This window comes from Syngnathus floridae, chromosome 6 (genome assembly GCF_059516105.1).
Source record: "Syngnathus floridae isolate MCC-2025c chromosome 6, RoL_Sflo_1.0, whole genome shotgun sequence".
In the NCBI taxonomy this organism is placed as follows: Eukaryota; Metazoa; Chordata; class Actinopteri; order Syngnathiformes; family Syngnathidae; genus Syngnathus; species Syngnathus floridae.
In genome coordinates, this window is record NC_142418.1 from 7,823,985 (window position 1) to 7,839,052 (window position 15,068).

Sequence of the window (15,068 nt, forward strand, 5' to 3'; positions counted from 1 at the left end):
GTCATTAATGTGCATTGTTGTACGTTTTCCTGATACCGATAACCATAATCAGATAGCTTGTATCATTATTTCAGTGTTGATCTGTTCTAAACGAAGAAAAAGAAACAAAACATTTTAACAATTAGCTTGACCCGGTGTGTTTACTCTGTATTGGTGGACTTTTATTCATTCACCAGCTTGGATCCGTATACTGCAGGTTGGACGTTCCAACGCCAAGAAGTCATACGAAGCCGTAATCCGCCAGCTCCTCCAGAAGCCCAACGCCCGTGTGGCCGTCCTGTTCTTGCGTAGTGACGATGCCCGGGAATTACTGGCCGCTGCCGCCGGGCTCAACGCCTCCTTCATCTGGGTGGCCAGCGATGGCTGGGGGGCACAGGAAAGCATCGTTAAGGGCAACGAGGTGACCGCCGAAGGAGCCATCACACTGGAGCTGGCCGCCAACCACGTGCCAGAGTTCAACCGCTACTTCCTCAGTCTGAACCCCTATAAAAACCTCCGCAACCCCTGGTTCAAGGAATTCTGGGAACAGCGCTTCCAGTGCTCACTGGGCAACGGTGGAGGGGAAGCGCCTCTGAGCCCCTGTGACAAGGACCTATCCATGGACAAGGTCAACTTTGAGCCTGAGTCCAAGATCATGTTTGTGGTAAACGCGGTGTATGCCATGGCCTACGCCCTGAACAATATGCAGCGCAGCCTCTGCTTCAACACCAGCACACTGTGCGACAACATGAAGGCCTTGGATGGCCGCAGACTCTACCGGGACTTCATCTTGAACGTCAGCTTCACAGGTAAGATTGCGTGGAGACTATTACTACTCCTGAAAAACTGTCAAAGCCAGGGGCACTCCTGCGACATGGATGAATGGATGGACGGATATGGATGAATGGATACAAATGCATGGATATAAATGCATGGATATAAATGGATGGTTAGATGGAAAGTTATGTCCTTTGTTTTCTACATTCTGAGGGGAAACTAAACATGTACTTGTCAATATGCTAATGCTAATACAGCACACAGGAACACGGAGAGTGGCCGAGCGAAGGGTAGAGACAATAGCGAAATTGGGAAATGACACACACGCATGTCACAGACACATTCTGAGAGAGTCGCTCACGAGTTCGGAAGTGGAATTTGGATTGTAAGACGAGGCAAAACATTCTTGCGAGAGTCGCTCACGGAAATCGAATTTGGTTCGTGAGAAGAGGCAAAAAATTCTTGAAGCTCCAGTTCGTAGTATAGACGTTCGGAAGTAGAGGTTTTACTATATTATCAGCGAGGTATTTTTTAACCTTTAATACTTCGGTACATTTCATCGTTCAGAGTCTGTACTTCTTACTTACTGTAAGTCAAGGAGTTGAATCAGTACTTCAACTTTTACTTTTTTACTTTCCTATCCAAACTTCTTCAGTACAGACTGTAATTATATTTGCCAACTCTGATGTAATAACGCAAAAAGGCAAGAAAACAAAATGTTGTGTAGCTGTTATCCTTCTCAGCCTCATATCCAAGTCCTGAGACCAATCGGCTTAATTTCCATGTATTGTTAGGCAGCAGACAGTTGTTGACAACTATTACCGGCGACACGCCACTACAAAGTTGCTTTGAGGAATGAGAGTGGTGGCTAATCCGCAAGGTATATTATTCCCCTCTTGCACTAATGAGATTGGTTGTGCGTTATAGTGGACTGCCTGCCGTTGCATCTGCCACTGTCAGCGGAGAAGCCGGAGAGGGGTGGCGGTGCGGTATTGTGTTGACTGACAGATAGTGCTACAGAGGGAGTGGTATAAATAAACTGCAGCATCTCAGGGACTGACACAGGTACAGAGGTGCTTCTTTCCTGCACGAAACATCAAAACAGCGCTAACAGGAGAACGAGGTAGCTTTTCTAACTCCAAAGCAGTCTGTTACACTCCCTTGTGCTGGGGAAAGACTCAAGTATTTATTGTCTTACACCATTCCTTTTGATTTAAAAATATCTAATGCGTGTCCTTTCAAGTACTACTAGCCTTTATTATTTCTAATGCTTCATATGTATATATTTTGGAGATAGCGTCAGAAATCTTCAGATACCAGTTGGTGCATGTTTTTGCGGAAACCATTGCAAATGTGGTGGAAACACTGACAGGTCTCGTGATTCTATTTATTTATTTATTTATTTATGTATATATTACATTGGATTGGAAAGTGTTTCCACCAAAAAATCATGTTTACTTTATTTTCTGTCTATCTCGATCTTATTTGTTGTCTGTTTATTTTCTTCTTCTTTTTAAGTACTCTGGTAAATCTAAAATCTATATTAATGGATTTTTATCAGGAAACACCTAAAACATTCATAAACTTGCCCAAAATCAGATGGCACAAGTTCCATCTTATCCGCAACCCCAATGAGGCCACGCAATGGCTGGATGAACACAGTGGATCAGTGTTTAAATGCTACTTTTTCATTGCTGTTCACACACGTGTCAACAGAAGTATTAAAAGTGTTGAGAGAAGGGCAAGATATCCAGGCTGCCGTGGGCAAAACAGTCCTCGAGTGTGTGTTGCTTTCAGCGCACTGCTGTTGCTGCTGTTGTTGTTGATGTTGTTGCTGCTGCTTTGTTGTTGTTTTTGTTGTTGCAGCTGTTTCTGTGTTGTTGTCAACCCCATTGAGGATGACAACTCTTTGGAGGAACGCCCAACACCTCGTGAAGGTGGTTCTCATAGTCTGGTTGCTACTGCTGTGTGTTCACATTCTGTTCATCTCGCTGGTTGCTATGGTAATCAAGCAGACACTGTTGACGATTGCAGACGCACATACAAATAGTGATGATGCATGGGAGACATAGTTTGTTTTCCTGTCTTTGTGGGGGCTAAACAGGATGCCAAGTCAGTCAGAGTCATATCCTATATTTCGTATTTCCGCCGATAGATGTTTTAGCCATCTTTGTCTTATCTTCAAACAGGTCCAAGTACAGAACAATTGTTTAAGCTGTTTAAGTCTTCTGATCATTGTAAGGACAAAGTTAACGATACATATGCGTTTTAGCCTTTCTTTTTGTCATGTATTCATTAAGACCATTATGAGTAAGTATTTCAGTCACATTCTTATTCTTATGTGAATTAATTGAGCTGCATGCCAATTAAGTTATGAGAAAAGTGATTCATGTACTGTGTCTGAAATCTGTCTGAGATTTTATTCACCTAAAGCATGGGTCTCAAACCCGCGTCCCGGGGGCCAATTGCAGCCCGTGGTACGACAAACAACAAACATGGCTGTATTGTGCTTGAGAGAGGAGGTTCGAGGAGGAGCTGTGTTTTAAGACACACACGCATTACATGGTGTGACACTGCTTTTATTCACCCAAATGTTTTAGTTATACATGTCTGGAAAATGTAGGAGGACTAGTTAGTGGTTAGCGCGTGCGTGCGTGCGTGCGTGCGTGCATGACACCGGGGCCATAATGAGAAGCAAAGAGTTTACTGCGACGTTAAGATGCTCGAGAAAAACCTTTCTCATCTCCTCCTTCTCCATCACTGTCGCTGTCTCTCTCATCCATCCCTCTCCATCTTTTTCCTGAGACTCCCTTCTCCTCCTCCTCTTTCGCACCTAGAAAGTGTTCTCTCGCCACATTCAAAAACAGCACATCCCACTCAGACTTCACAAGGTTGCTCTCCTGCCTTCGCCATTTCTCTGTGTCAGTCTGTCGCCTCCTTCATCCCGCTCTCCATTTGTCCTTCAAGCATTCCTCAATTGAACGCTGGCACCTCTATTGCCATTCTCTTTCACCCACTGCCTTTCTTTATCCTTACCTCTCAGCTCCCCCTCGCCCACGCTTTTGCATCTCCTCTTATAGTCTTCCTTTTGTCTTTTGTATCTCGGTTACCTTCCTAATACACCTTTCTGCCTATGCATCGCTCTGCTGAGTCTTCCCGCCCTTGTGTGCTGCCGCTGCTGTTCAACCCCCCGGGGGATCAACTCTGCGAGGAGAATAAATATAGCGACTGTGTGTTTCTGTGTGTGCACATTTGTGACATAGGAGTGCATCTCCATGTCCAGATCTGTAAGTGTGCTCCTTTTATGCGCCATGCACTGGCCACAGGTGTACTAAGGTCAGCAACTCTCTGGGGTGAATATAAAAGGAGGGTTTTGTCCATGAAATGCCATTCATAGCATCTGCAGTGCATTGATTGATTTTTATGTTTTATATGTGTCTATACATATAAATTAGAGGGTTTTTTTTTACCAGTGGTACCTTACAGCATTTTCAAAATCACTTGTATATAGTATTAAAATACAGAGTACAGACAATTCTCTTTTTATAAAATTAATTACAGATACATTTGGTCCCATTATCTTTGAAAATAGATTACAATTAAGTTAATATTTAGGAAGGATGGATGTATCCAAATAATTAGCAAAACTAAGTATGGATTTTGCCTCCCTTTAACAACATTTAAATATGTATTCATTTTGCCGGCAGAGCAGTTATGACAATTACGGTTAGACTTCGAAATGATTTGAAAGGTGAGTATCAAGTCAAACGCAGTCATGTTCTTTAGTCTAGCTTGTTTAGGTTTAGCATCTCGGATATAAACAAGTATTTATTGTGCTGGCCACTTTGAGAAGGAGCTGTGCACTAAGACGTGAAAGTTGTTTGTGTCAACTCTACCAGGGTTCCTATTCAATTAATGTATTCATTGTGCTAGCAAGCTAGGTATAATCACTTATTTTGTTTTACCATATTGCAATTTTACTGCAAATGCAATGAATAGTTCACTATGAGGTATTCTAGTAATGTATTGTAATGTTGTCTATCCTCTCGCCTAATTACAATTTCAAATTTGCATCACACAAAAAAAGTGCAGTCAAACCGGCCACCTTAATCTCCTCACTTTTAGATGACTTTTTCCAGCCAGCGAGCTCCTTTGTCGTCGTCTCTCTTTATCTCGTGTTCTCTTTCGCTGCCCTCCTTTAATACCCACAATCCCCCTTGGGCAAGACTTAGCCCGACATGCTCGAGAACATAATTAATTACTCATTCGGAATGGAAAAGCTTCTTTTCACCACACCCCTAATCTGGAATAATAAGCACTTTCTCATTTTGGATACTTGCTGTAGGACATTGTTCTCGCTCTCATGGTACTTTTTTTTTTTTTTACCATTTCGTCATCCTACATTATCACTGCATGCACAGATATCACTATCACACCTCTGACCTTCATTTTTTTTAGCCCGTTCTTTTACACCCAGCAGCTTTTCTTTTGAATAGAAGCGTGTTGTTCCCTTGTTACCTGCACGCTAGAGAGCGCATGAAAGCTCGGATACACCTTTGAATCCTAACTAAGCTTTACATTGTTTGATTAGTTTTCTTTTAATGGAAGTAAGGACTAGCACACGGTAAAAAGTTACACAGCTTTGAGCGGCGAGGAGAACGATTAGTCATTGGGGGTAATACTGCTGTTGTTTGAGTGTAAGCTGTCTAAACTTGTCCAACATCCAACATGTTAGCATTTCCCTGTGACAAGCTGCAATTCATCCCTAATCTTGATCTTCTACACACAATACACCATCCACAATCTGTTGGTCACTATCATGGTTTACAAGCCTGAATTTCACAGACAAGCTTAGCGAGGCTGTCTTCCACTCCTATTCATTGAAATTTGCCTGTGGTATTAAGTTAAAAATAGAAAAAACACACTTTGCAGTATTGCTGGGTATAAAACCATACAATAATGCCAAAATAGAATAAACTGTGTTTTTAATTTCTACCCCTTTTTTGAATTTGTTGCATTTTTTTTGCCAATTTGGCCGCCTTTACCTCACTTTCAGCAGCTACTCCATCTTTTCATGGACAGAGGTCTGCAGCTAATAAATTATTTGATCACTGTTGGCTAGTGTTACAGCCTTTATCAATTCCTTCTGCTTCAGTATATAATAAATCGTTAAAGTACTATGCTCTTACTGCTTTGCCAATACAAGCTGTTGAAAGACTACTCATTCATCTTTTCCGTTGTGATATATTAAAGAATGATGGCCGTAAATGCATCAGTATTTTATTACACAATAATTAGCCCCTTATTCAAGCATACAGTGCACCCTCACACAGTCGCAGTTCAGCAGTCATAAATTTGCCTTTTTGATTTAACAGTCATGTCCAGTAGAAAAATATTGTTTTATTATTTTGTGGGGGGGGGGGGGGGGGGGGGGACTTAATCTTGTCACACCATAACTAATACAAAAAGTGCTTTGCTGACATCTTGCGTTATCTATAGTCAATAGCAAACCTTTTTACATGGGTGTCAATAATTTGCATATTTTGCCTGCATGGGTTGGTGTCTGTACTTGGAAGCTAAGCCCCAATGTGGGCTGAAATTTAAAGCTGCTGAACATGATATTAGCTTGTCACTGTGATGTAGATTCAGGGTTAGCATGAATGTCAGCATTTGGCATCAGGCCTTAGCCCAAAGCGCCGCCGCCCACTGTGACGAGTGGTCACATTGAACTCAGCTTGACATTCGTCACTCTCGAGGTTTTTCGTTAGCCCTCTCACAAGCTGTGCAAAAAAGCCACTCAAGCAAGGTCATTGGTGTAAGTTTTGGCTGATGCCCTCTGAAATGGGGCATCTCTAGTTTTCGTTATACACACATTGCTAATCAGGATTCAGCATGGATTTTAATAAGGCACCGCCGTTATGATAATCAGTGGCCAACTGTTGTGCTGGTGTGTATAGATGTCCAATAAGAGGCCCAGCTTGTCTTATTGCTTTAGTGTTATTAACAGACTTTATTATCTGCCAACTTGGCAGTATAATGGATTCATATCTCCCTCTCCTCGTCTGCAGATATTATCAAGGCTTATTTAAATCATTTTCATTTAGCTGTCACCCCAACATTTATCGCCTCCCCCCAAACTCCAAAATAGACTTGACAAGAAGAATTTCCTGTGACTGTAACGTAAGAGTTATGTTGTCTCTGTGATTTATGGATTTCATAAAAGTACCAAGTCTCGCCACCGTTGGAGAAGCTTGTCAACGCCAGCTGAGATTTCAATTTAAATGCCACTCACAGCCCAGTCCCAGCTAGCCTGAGCCACTTAACACGCAAGCTGGAGCCAGCGGTCTGCCTTTTTTTCCTTTTAGCAAATATCTCACGAGTGATAGGACGTGGTTTTTATAATTCTTTCATTTTTTTATAATGTAGCCAGCTTGACCTCTGCGCAACGTAAAACCTCAGCACTCTGCACTTTCAAGCCTGTGACTGTGGAGGTGTGGATTCGCGCCCTAATCCTAGTTCAAAACCCTAGTTTGAAACCCTAACCTGAGTTTTAAACCCTAGTTTGAAGTCCTAACTCTTGTTTAAAACCCTAGTTCTAAATCCTAACCTTAGTTTAAAACCCCAGTTTGAAATCCTAATCCTAGTTCAAAACCCTAGTTTGAAACCCTAGCCCTAGTTTAAAACCCTAACCTGAGTTTTAAACCCTAGTTTGAAACCCTAGCTCTAGTTTAAAACCCTAGTTCGAAACCCTAACCTGTTTTAAACCCTAGTTTGAAACCCTAACTCTAGTTTAAAACCCTAGTTCGAAACCCTAACCCGAGTTTTAAAACATAGTTTGAAACCCTAACTCTAGTTTAAAAACCTGGTTCGAAACCCTAACCTGAGGTTAAAACCCTAGTTTGAAACCCTAAACCTTTTTTAAAACCCTAGTTTGAAACCCTAACCTGAGTGTTTAACCCTAGTTTGAAACCCTAACTCTAGTTTAAAACCCTAGTTTGAAACCCTAGTTTGGGTCCTTCAATGGATCATAAATGGTCCAGTCACTTGTGCATCTAAGGGTTCATACTATTTAGCCCTCATCCATTGATATGGATGCTCTGGTGTGTCATCTGACATCATTTGTGTTAAATCGATGGGTCATTCCGGTGTCACGTTCGACATTACCTTGTCACCGTCCGGCAAATCTTAGGTCCTGCTTTTCCTGGCGGGTTTCTCTATTACCATTCCTGCTCGCCGCCAATGTTCCAATCTAGCTCTATGTCCTTGGGGTCCACGCTCATCCTCTCCTAACAACTTGTGTACAAACCAATTTGGCGCTTTTCCTCAGCGTAGCGCCCTCACAGAGGAGCCCCCGAAGCCAATTCCATCAGTGAGTGGGCAGCAAGAACGATGCCCAGGGATCTCACGCTCTGCCTCCACGCCTCCATGATTTTACGGGCCCTTTGTTAATGACGCATTTCGGTGTGAGGTGTTGTCAGATCTCATTGCAGAGCTGTGATTTTTGTGCCGATGTTGCCTCGGGGACAGATTGGAGGCCATTGATAGAGGCAGACATGGCCAAGCATAGCAGGCATTTATAGGCTCTTTGCAAATACTTGATGAAAACGTCTCAAGGTGAATTTTCCAGCCTCATCGACCACAGACGCGATTTTATTATGAGGGCCCGAGCACCAGGCCTTACCAAGCATGCACCGTTTGCAAACTTAGAAAAAGTAGCCCCCAAGACAAGTTTTTTCGAACGACACAGATTTCAGTGGACATGTCCATTGCTGCACAAAAAAGTCTATTGCTAATTTAAAACACCATTTTATGGCAAATTCCATTTTTTTTTCTAAATAAGCTACAATCAGAATTTCGGTTTCTTTTTTTTTGCCTAAACCCTTAAAAATGGTGGTTAGGATTAGAAACTCAACTCTCTCCCTCCTTGATTGTCATTTATGGCATTTCGGCTTCCTCCGTCCTCACTCTTCTGTTTACATGCTAGCATCTTCCAACAAAAATTGACCAAACAAACAAACCCCCAATCTGATTTAAGTATCCTAAACAGCTTGGTGATGCTAAATTGTAATCTTTTTTGGCCCATGCCACCTAATGTGGGCGGTGTATGCCGTTTTATGGTTATGTTGAGGATTCAAAAAGATTCGAGAGCTCGTTCATCACTGCTCGCTGCTTTAATCATCTTGTGGCATGAGTGTAATTGTCCACTCATCACTTCATTTCTTCTTCAGCCCCGTTCTCCCCCGCCGGTAGCGAGACGGCCGTCAAATTCGACTCCCAGGGCGACGGCGTGGGCCGCTACAACATCTTCAGCTACCAGCGCTCGGGCGAGCGCTTCGCTTACGTGCCGGTCGGCGAATGGGCCGAGAGTCTGAGTCTTAATGGCGCTCTGATTCAATGGCCCAAGGAGGCGGCACCCAGCTCGCAGTGCAGCGACCCTTGTGAGCGCAATGAGATGAAGAAAATGCAGGCAGGTAGGATAGCCGTTGCTTACATTTTTACCAACCCTTGTCAGTCGGGGAGCAAAAGAAATCCCATCACCGTGAGTTTTTTGCTGTGTGCCTCTCAGGCGAGTACTGCTGCTGGATCTGCACCGCATGCGAGCCTCATGAATACTTGGCCGACGAGTTCACATGCTCGCCCTGCGCTCCGGGTCAGTGGCCCACCGACGACCTGACATCCTGCTACGAGCTCCCCGAGGATTACATCATGTGGGAAGACGCGTGGGCCATCGGGCCTATTACCATCGCCTGTGTGGGGTGAGTCGTGATGCATCGTGTCTGTGCTCCAACAAATGGTTACAATACTAATTTTGGTTTGGATGGAGGTCTGCTAGTTTGTATATAGAAGTTGGAACAAAACTACGCTAATGCAGCACTAAAGTTATGACTCCAGTTAATACAACGATAACCTGACTTGTCCCAACACATTCTTGCAGTTATGAGTCATCACTTGGTTATATCAGGCAGCCTAGAAGAATAAAACATTTGCCCTCCAAAAAGCATGTGTCCCCTGTCTCCTGTGTGCTCTGTACATCTTTCAATTGCATCCACAAACTCTAACTGATAGTGATACATGATATGCTAACTCTAAATCTACCCCTTCAGCTTTATGTGTACGGGCTTGGTGCTGTGGGTGTTGGTCCGCCACAACGACACACCACTGGTGAAGGCGTCAGGCCGCGAGCTGTGCTACATCCTCCTCCTGGGCGTCTTCATGTCGTACACCATGACCTTCCTTTTTCTGGCCAAGCCGTCTCCGGCCATCTGCGCTCTGCGCCGCCTCGGCCTGGGCACATCCTTCGCCGTTTGCTATGCGGCGCTGCTCACCAAGACCAACCGCATCGCCAGGATCTTCGGCGGTGTCAAGGATGGAGCGGGCGCGGCCAGGCCACGCTTCATCAGCCCGTCTTCTCAGGTCAGCAAAGGCCAAAATGTCCAAAACATCAGGTACGCAGTTCAACGAGATCCTAACCTCTCACCTTGCATCACAGGTCTTCATTTGCTTGAGCCTGATTTCGGTGCAGTTGGTGATGGTGTCCGTGTGGCTGTTGCTGGAAGTTCCAGGCACGCGACGCTTCACGTTACCCGAGCGCCGGCAGACGGTCATCCTCAAGTGCAACGTGCGCGACGCCAGCATGCTGCTGTCGCTCAGCTACGACGTACTCCTGGTCATCCTGTGTACTGTGTAAGTTTCCTCCTCCGTGTTGGTGTTCATTTGTCTTTAAAAGCAGCATTTGCACCTGGTTATTTGTCACCACTGGAGGGTTTCTGATGATTGTCTCCTATGTAGCTATGCCTTCAAGACCAGGAAGTGCCCCGAGAACTTCAACGAGGCCAAATTTATTGGCTTCACCATGTACACTACCTGCATCATCTGGCTGGCCTTTCTGCCCATCTTCTATGTCACATCCAGTGACTACAGAGTACTTACTACCGTTCACCAAACGCAAACATACCATTGATATTTCTCCTGTTCTAAAAATTTAGACCAATGGAATAACTCTGAGTGGTGACTAATCTTATTTAAAAAATAATATGGAGAGGCTAAGTCTCTGTACTGTCATGTGGACGAGTAGAGCCACAATCAACAGGGATGTAACGATTCGTCCAAAATGGATTTAAAATTTATTTAAATTGCTGAAAATGTGCACGTTTGTAAAAAAAAGAAAAAAAAAAAGAATCGATTCACAACGCCATGTCAAATATTCAAATACAAACGTCTTTTGGTTGTAAAATGAGTCATTTAAGATTTGAATTGATATTGGGAACTGAAAAGTGAATCGAAGTTTGAGTGAATTATATCCCTAACAGTTGCTGATACACTTTCAGTCGCTTATTGAATGATAGGAAGAGTGAAACACAGTTTTTATCATTCGAGCATTTTCAGAAAATGAAAAGAAAAAAAAATCCAAAAACAAGAGTCCAATTGCTTCAATTCAACCTTTGTGAATTACCAAAGTATGACATGCATTCCTTAGAATTATCACAAAACTATAAGGAAACATTCTTTTTAGCAAACTAAAAAAGTTAAAGTTAAGCAAACTGTAAAAGTTAACAGTTAAAGTTAGTCAGCCACCCAAAACAGACACAAAAAAATCAGTCAACTCATTACTGGAGAACGTCATGAGTTGTGTCAATTTGCTAAAGATTTGTTGACTTTATGATGGGTGTGCTTCCAGGTCCAGACGACCACCATGTGCATCTCGGTGAGCCTCAGTGGTTTTGTGGTGCTCGGCTGCATGTTTGCCCCCAAGGTTCACATCATCATGTTCCAGCCCCAGAAGAACGTTACCAGTCACAGGCTCAACCTCAACCGCTTCAGTGTTAGCGGGGCGGCCGCCGCATCCTACGCCTCTCACGGCAAGTGTCAAATTCGAGGCTCGGGGCCACAGCTGGCCCACTGCCTCCTTTTTTTGTCGCCAAATAAAGTGTTTCCAGTTCATGTTTCTTGCTAGATGGGTTGTTCCTTTTATTTTTATCAAAATATTAAAGTCATTAAAGTCAAATGCAGTAAATCACTATAAAGATGTATTGTTCATATTTTAGACATTTTTCCAGCTAAACAAATTCGTTACTCCCAATCAAACCATTCATATTAATTTGGCCACGGTCCCTTAAAAGGCTTTTTATACATAAAAAGCAAATGTGGCTTTTGTCAAATTTTTCTTTTTTTTTTTTTTTTTGCAGTTTCCGTCAGCGCCCATTACGTCCCAACTGTGTGCAACGGCAGAGAGATTGTTGATTCTACTACTTCATCTCTGTGACCATGTAACCCACCTGACCCTGACCCGACTGTTAGCCCCGCCCACTCAGGCCCTATGAGCCAATGAGGTTTTATTGGCCTACTTATTGTTGCAGCCTCCGTAACTCTCCGGTCCGAGCATTGTAGAAAGTGTGTATCTGTAATTAAATTATTTTCTAAAAGGCCTGTAAATACATTGAAGGGACATTGTTTTAAGTAGACTATCAAAAAAGACAAAACAAAACAAAAACATTTTTAGGAGGTTCTTTTGGAGCCTTTAGTTTTTTTAATAGCTTTGTTATTATGATGTAAATAGGTACATGATGCAGGTAAGGAAGCGGACCCTTGCAATACCCCACTGACTTTTTATTATTGTTATGATGATTATTCTCATGGTCTTTTTGTAGGTTCTCGTTGTAATAATAATAATAATACTCCAATGTTTGCATTTCTATCGTGTACCTTTTTGTGTTGTATGGCCCACGGTTGAAACAGCACAATGTGTGGAACACTATTTGGGCAGGACTGAATGTGAGTGCAATGTACAAAAAAGAAGGTGAAAAAAACTACATAATGTATGTTTTCATGTTGCTTTTGATACTTTTGTTTTTATATAAAACAAATAGTCTAATCATAGGAATCCCTTTATTCAAATGGCCATAGTTACATCGTGTGTTCACCCAAGCAATAGCAGAAATACAAAAGATGATGGATGCCGTGCTTGACTTTGCCGGAACAGAAATTAGACTCGCTGGAGATGACAAAATATTAATAATAATGAAATCATAATATTAAGAGGGGACAAAGCTGCAATGTGGCTGGAACAGAGTTAAAATTACAAAAATGTTGTTATATTGCAAGAATAATAGAGAACAAAATGTTACAACATCAGAAAGTATTACTATATTTTTTTAATATAAATGTTATCAAAAGAAAGTTTGTGAAAATTTGTAACAAAAGAGAAACACTAATGGAAAGTACAAATATTATATAAAGATAATATAAAAAAAAAACATTCTTACCAGATTTTTTAATCATTATGAGGTGAAAATATGTACTGCTACGAGAAAACAGTCCAAATATTGTGTAACTTATTACAAGACACACTTTATAATACCAACCACTACCAACCAGGAATGCACTTAAATGTCAAGCAAAATAAGGAGATTGTGCCACTGAGAACCACATTGGGCTAACTCCGTTTTCTGTTACCTTGCCAGGGAAGTGATTGAAAGTTTTATGGCTGCTTAAATCCTGGGCGGTTTATATATCGGCCATTTATCAGGCAACAATTACTTCTTGTGGGTGATGGACAGAAATTGCGTTTTTGCAGGATTCAGTGTTTGCGAAAATGGAGTAAGCCCACTGTCGTTCTGAGTTCTCTACTGAAATGAAAGTTGTGCTTGGATGAACACATGTGTTGGAGGAAAGAGACGAGTGATAGCTGCTTCTTCTTTTGTGTCTGTGATGTTTTCAATATGGCAATGTGCCTTATTATGTAAGTGTGATAGAGCTCGGGTGGAGATTGTAAAAGGTCACTTTTTAACATTTTAAAAACAAACAAAAGAGTGATCTACACTATGCCAGTTTAGCATTTCCCCCTCTTCTTTCCTTGTCCATCTTGCAATTAAAAGCACATCAAGCGTTCACGTGCATTGAGATTATTGCTCGTAACGTGTTATCCGGATGCTGAATGGTGCAGCTGCATGGCGGAGGAGCGATCCCACACAACACAAAACAACACTAACATATTAGGAACAACACACAACACCATACTTAAACATATCTTACTTATTTAAATCAAAAAACAACACAACAAAACCACCAACAACATAAATACAATACAAATTGACACAAAACACAACAAAATGCAAACAATACAAAGAACAAAACAGAAATGAAGCACACAACACAGATACAAGACCAAAACAATTGAAACACAAATATGACACATTAGAAAAAAAAAAAAAATTCCAACAAATCTGCACAAGCATAACCTAAAAATATAAAGCAATATAAAAAATGAGAACATAACACAAAAAGTTATCAACAGAACACAGCACAACTACAAAAAAGTCCCCACCAAAAAAAAAAAAAAAACCACACACAAGCACAAAACATGTCTTCCACGACGGAGGTTTGCTTCCTAATTTGTCTTTTACAAAGTATTGTGATCTTTTCTGTACAACTATTTATGGCTGTATTTGAATTTGGTCATTACACACTAATGGCACTTAGTCATACATTTGAAGAATTTTTTAAAAGAGTTTGCGTGTGAATGTGTGCGCAACATTCTGTACTGCCAGATTATGAAAAGTACTCACACAACTCATGGCACGAACTCAAAGCAACACACACATGCACAAATACACACACACACACACACACACACACACACACACACGCATACAAAGGCTTTGTTCACACAAGACTCAGCCATTCCTCCAAAGATGCACCCCGCATTGATGGTGAGGTTGCTATGGACGACCGCATCCAGCACGTCAACTTGCAGATGACTGAATTGAATTGAGGGGTGGTGGCAGCAGTGGTGGGGGGGAAGTCTCGCCTGGTGATTGGCTGATGAGTTTTTGGCTCAGTAAGTTGGCATCTTAACTGCACACTTAACCGCAGTTATGCGCTCACTAAGTAGACCAAATGGTCTCACACTCTTCATGTGAGCCCCCACCCACCACCACCACCAACCCACCCATGTCCAACAGCTTACCTCTCGTTCCTCCATGTGAGAGAGAAGTTTGGATGATTACGGGGGTGGTTGTATGTGATGTGTGGGATGTTATATGTGCTTTGTTGCAGCTGCAGCTGTTGTGAAATGCACTATATGAATAAAATTGTATCGTATGGTATATGGGAAAGAGAGTTTTTTTTAAAGCACGTCTGTAATTTATTAGATTCCATTCCAACGATTGTGAAAAAAAGTGAGAATGAACGTAACAATTAAAAAAATTAAAAAATAAAGGTAAAAGACAAAAAGTAATGTTATTGCAATAAAGTCCAAATATCACAAGCTTTTTTAAATTATGAAACATTTACAGGAATCAAAACATACTATC

The 15,068-nt window shown here is 41.9% G+C and overlaps 1 protein-coding gene across 5 annotated transcripts in view; it reads left to right on the forward strand.

Annotated features, from left to right (window-relative positions):
- The window catches only part of grm3 (glutamate receptor, metabotropic 3), a 162,256-nt gene extending 147,395 nt beyond the window's left edge, over positions 1-14,861 (forward strand). For all 5 annotated transcript variants that reach the window (XM_088379075.1, XM_088379076.1, XM_088379077.1 and 2 more), the window contains 8 exons: positions 197-788; positions 8,985-9,227; positions 9,323-9,512; positions 9,861-10,170; positions 10,247-10,440; positions 10,546-10,678; positions 11,435-11,615; positions 11,943-14,861. In XM_088379075.1, the coding sequence (XP_088235201.1) occupies positions 197-788; positions 8,985-9,227; positions 9,323-9,512; positions 9,861-10,170; positions 10,247-10,440; positions 10,546-10,678; positions 11,435-11,615; positions 11,943-12,019 (1,920 nt within the window). In that variant the 3' untranslated portion in view covers positions 12,020-14,861. The remainder of the gene's footprint in view (positions 1-196; positions 789-8,984; positions 9,228-9,322; positions 9,513-9,860; positions 10,171-10,246; positions 10,441-10,545; positions 10,679-11,434; positions 11,616-11,942) is intronic.
- Positions 14,862-15,068: the final 207 nt, after the last annotated feature.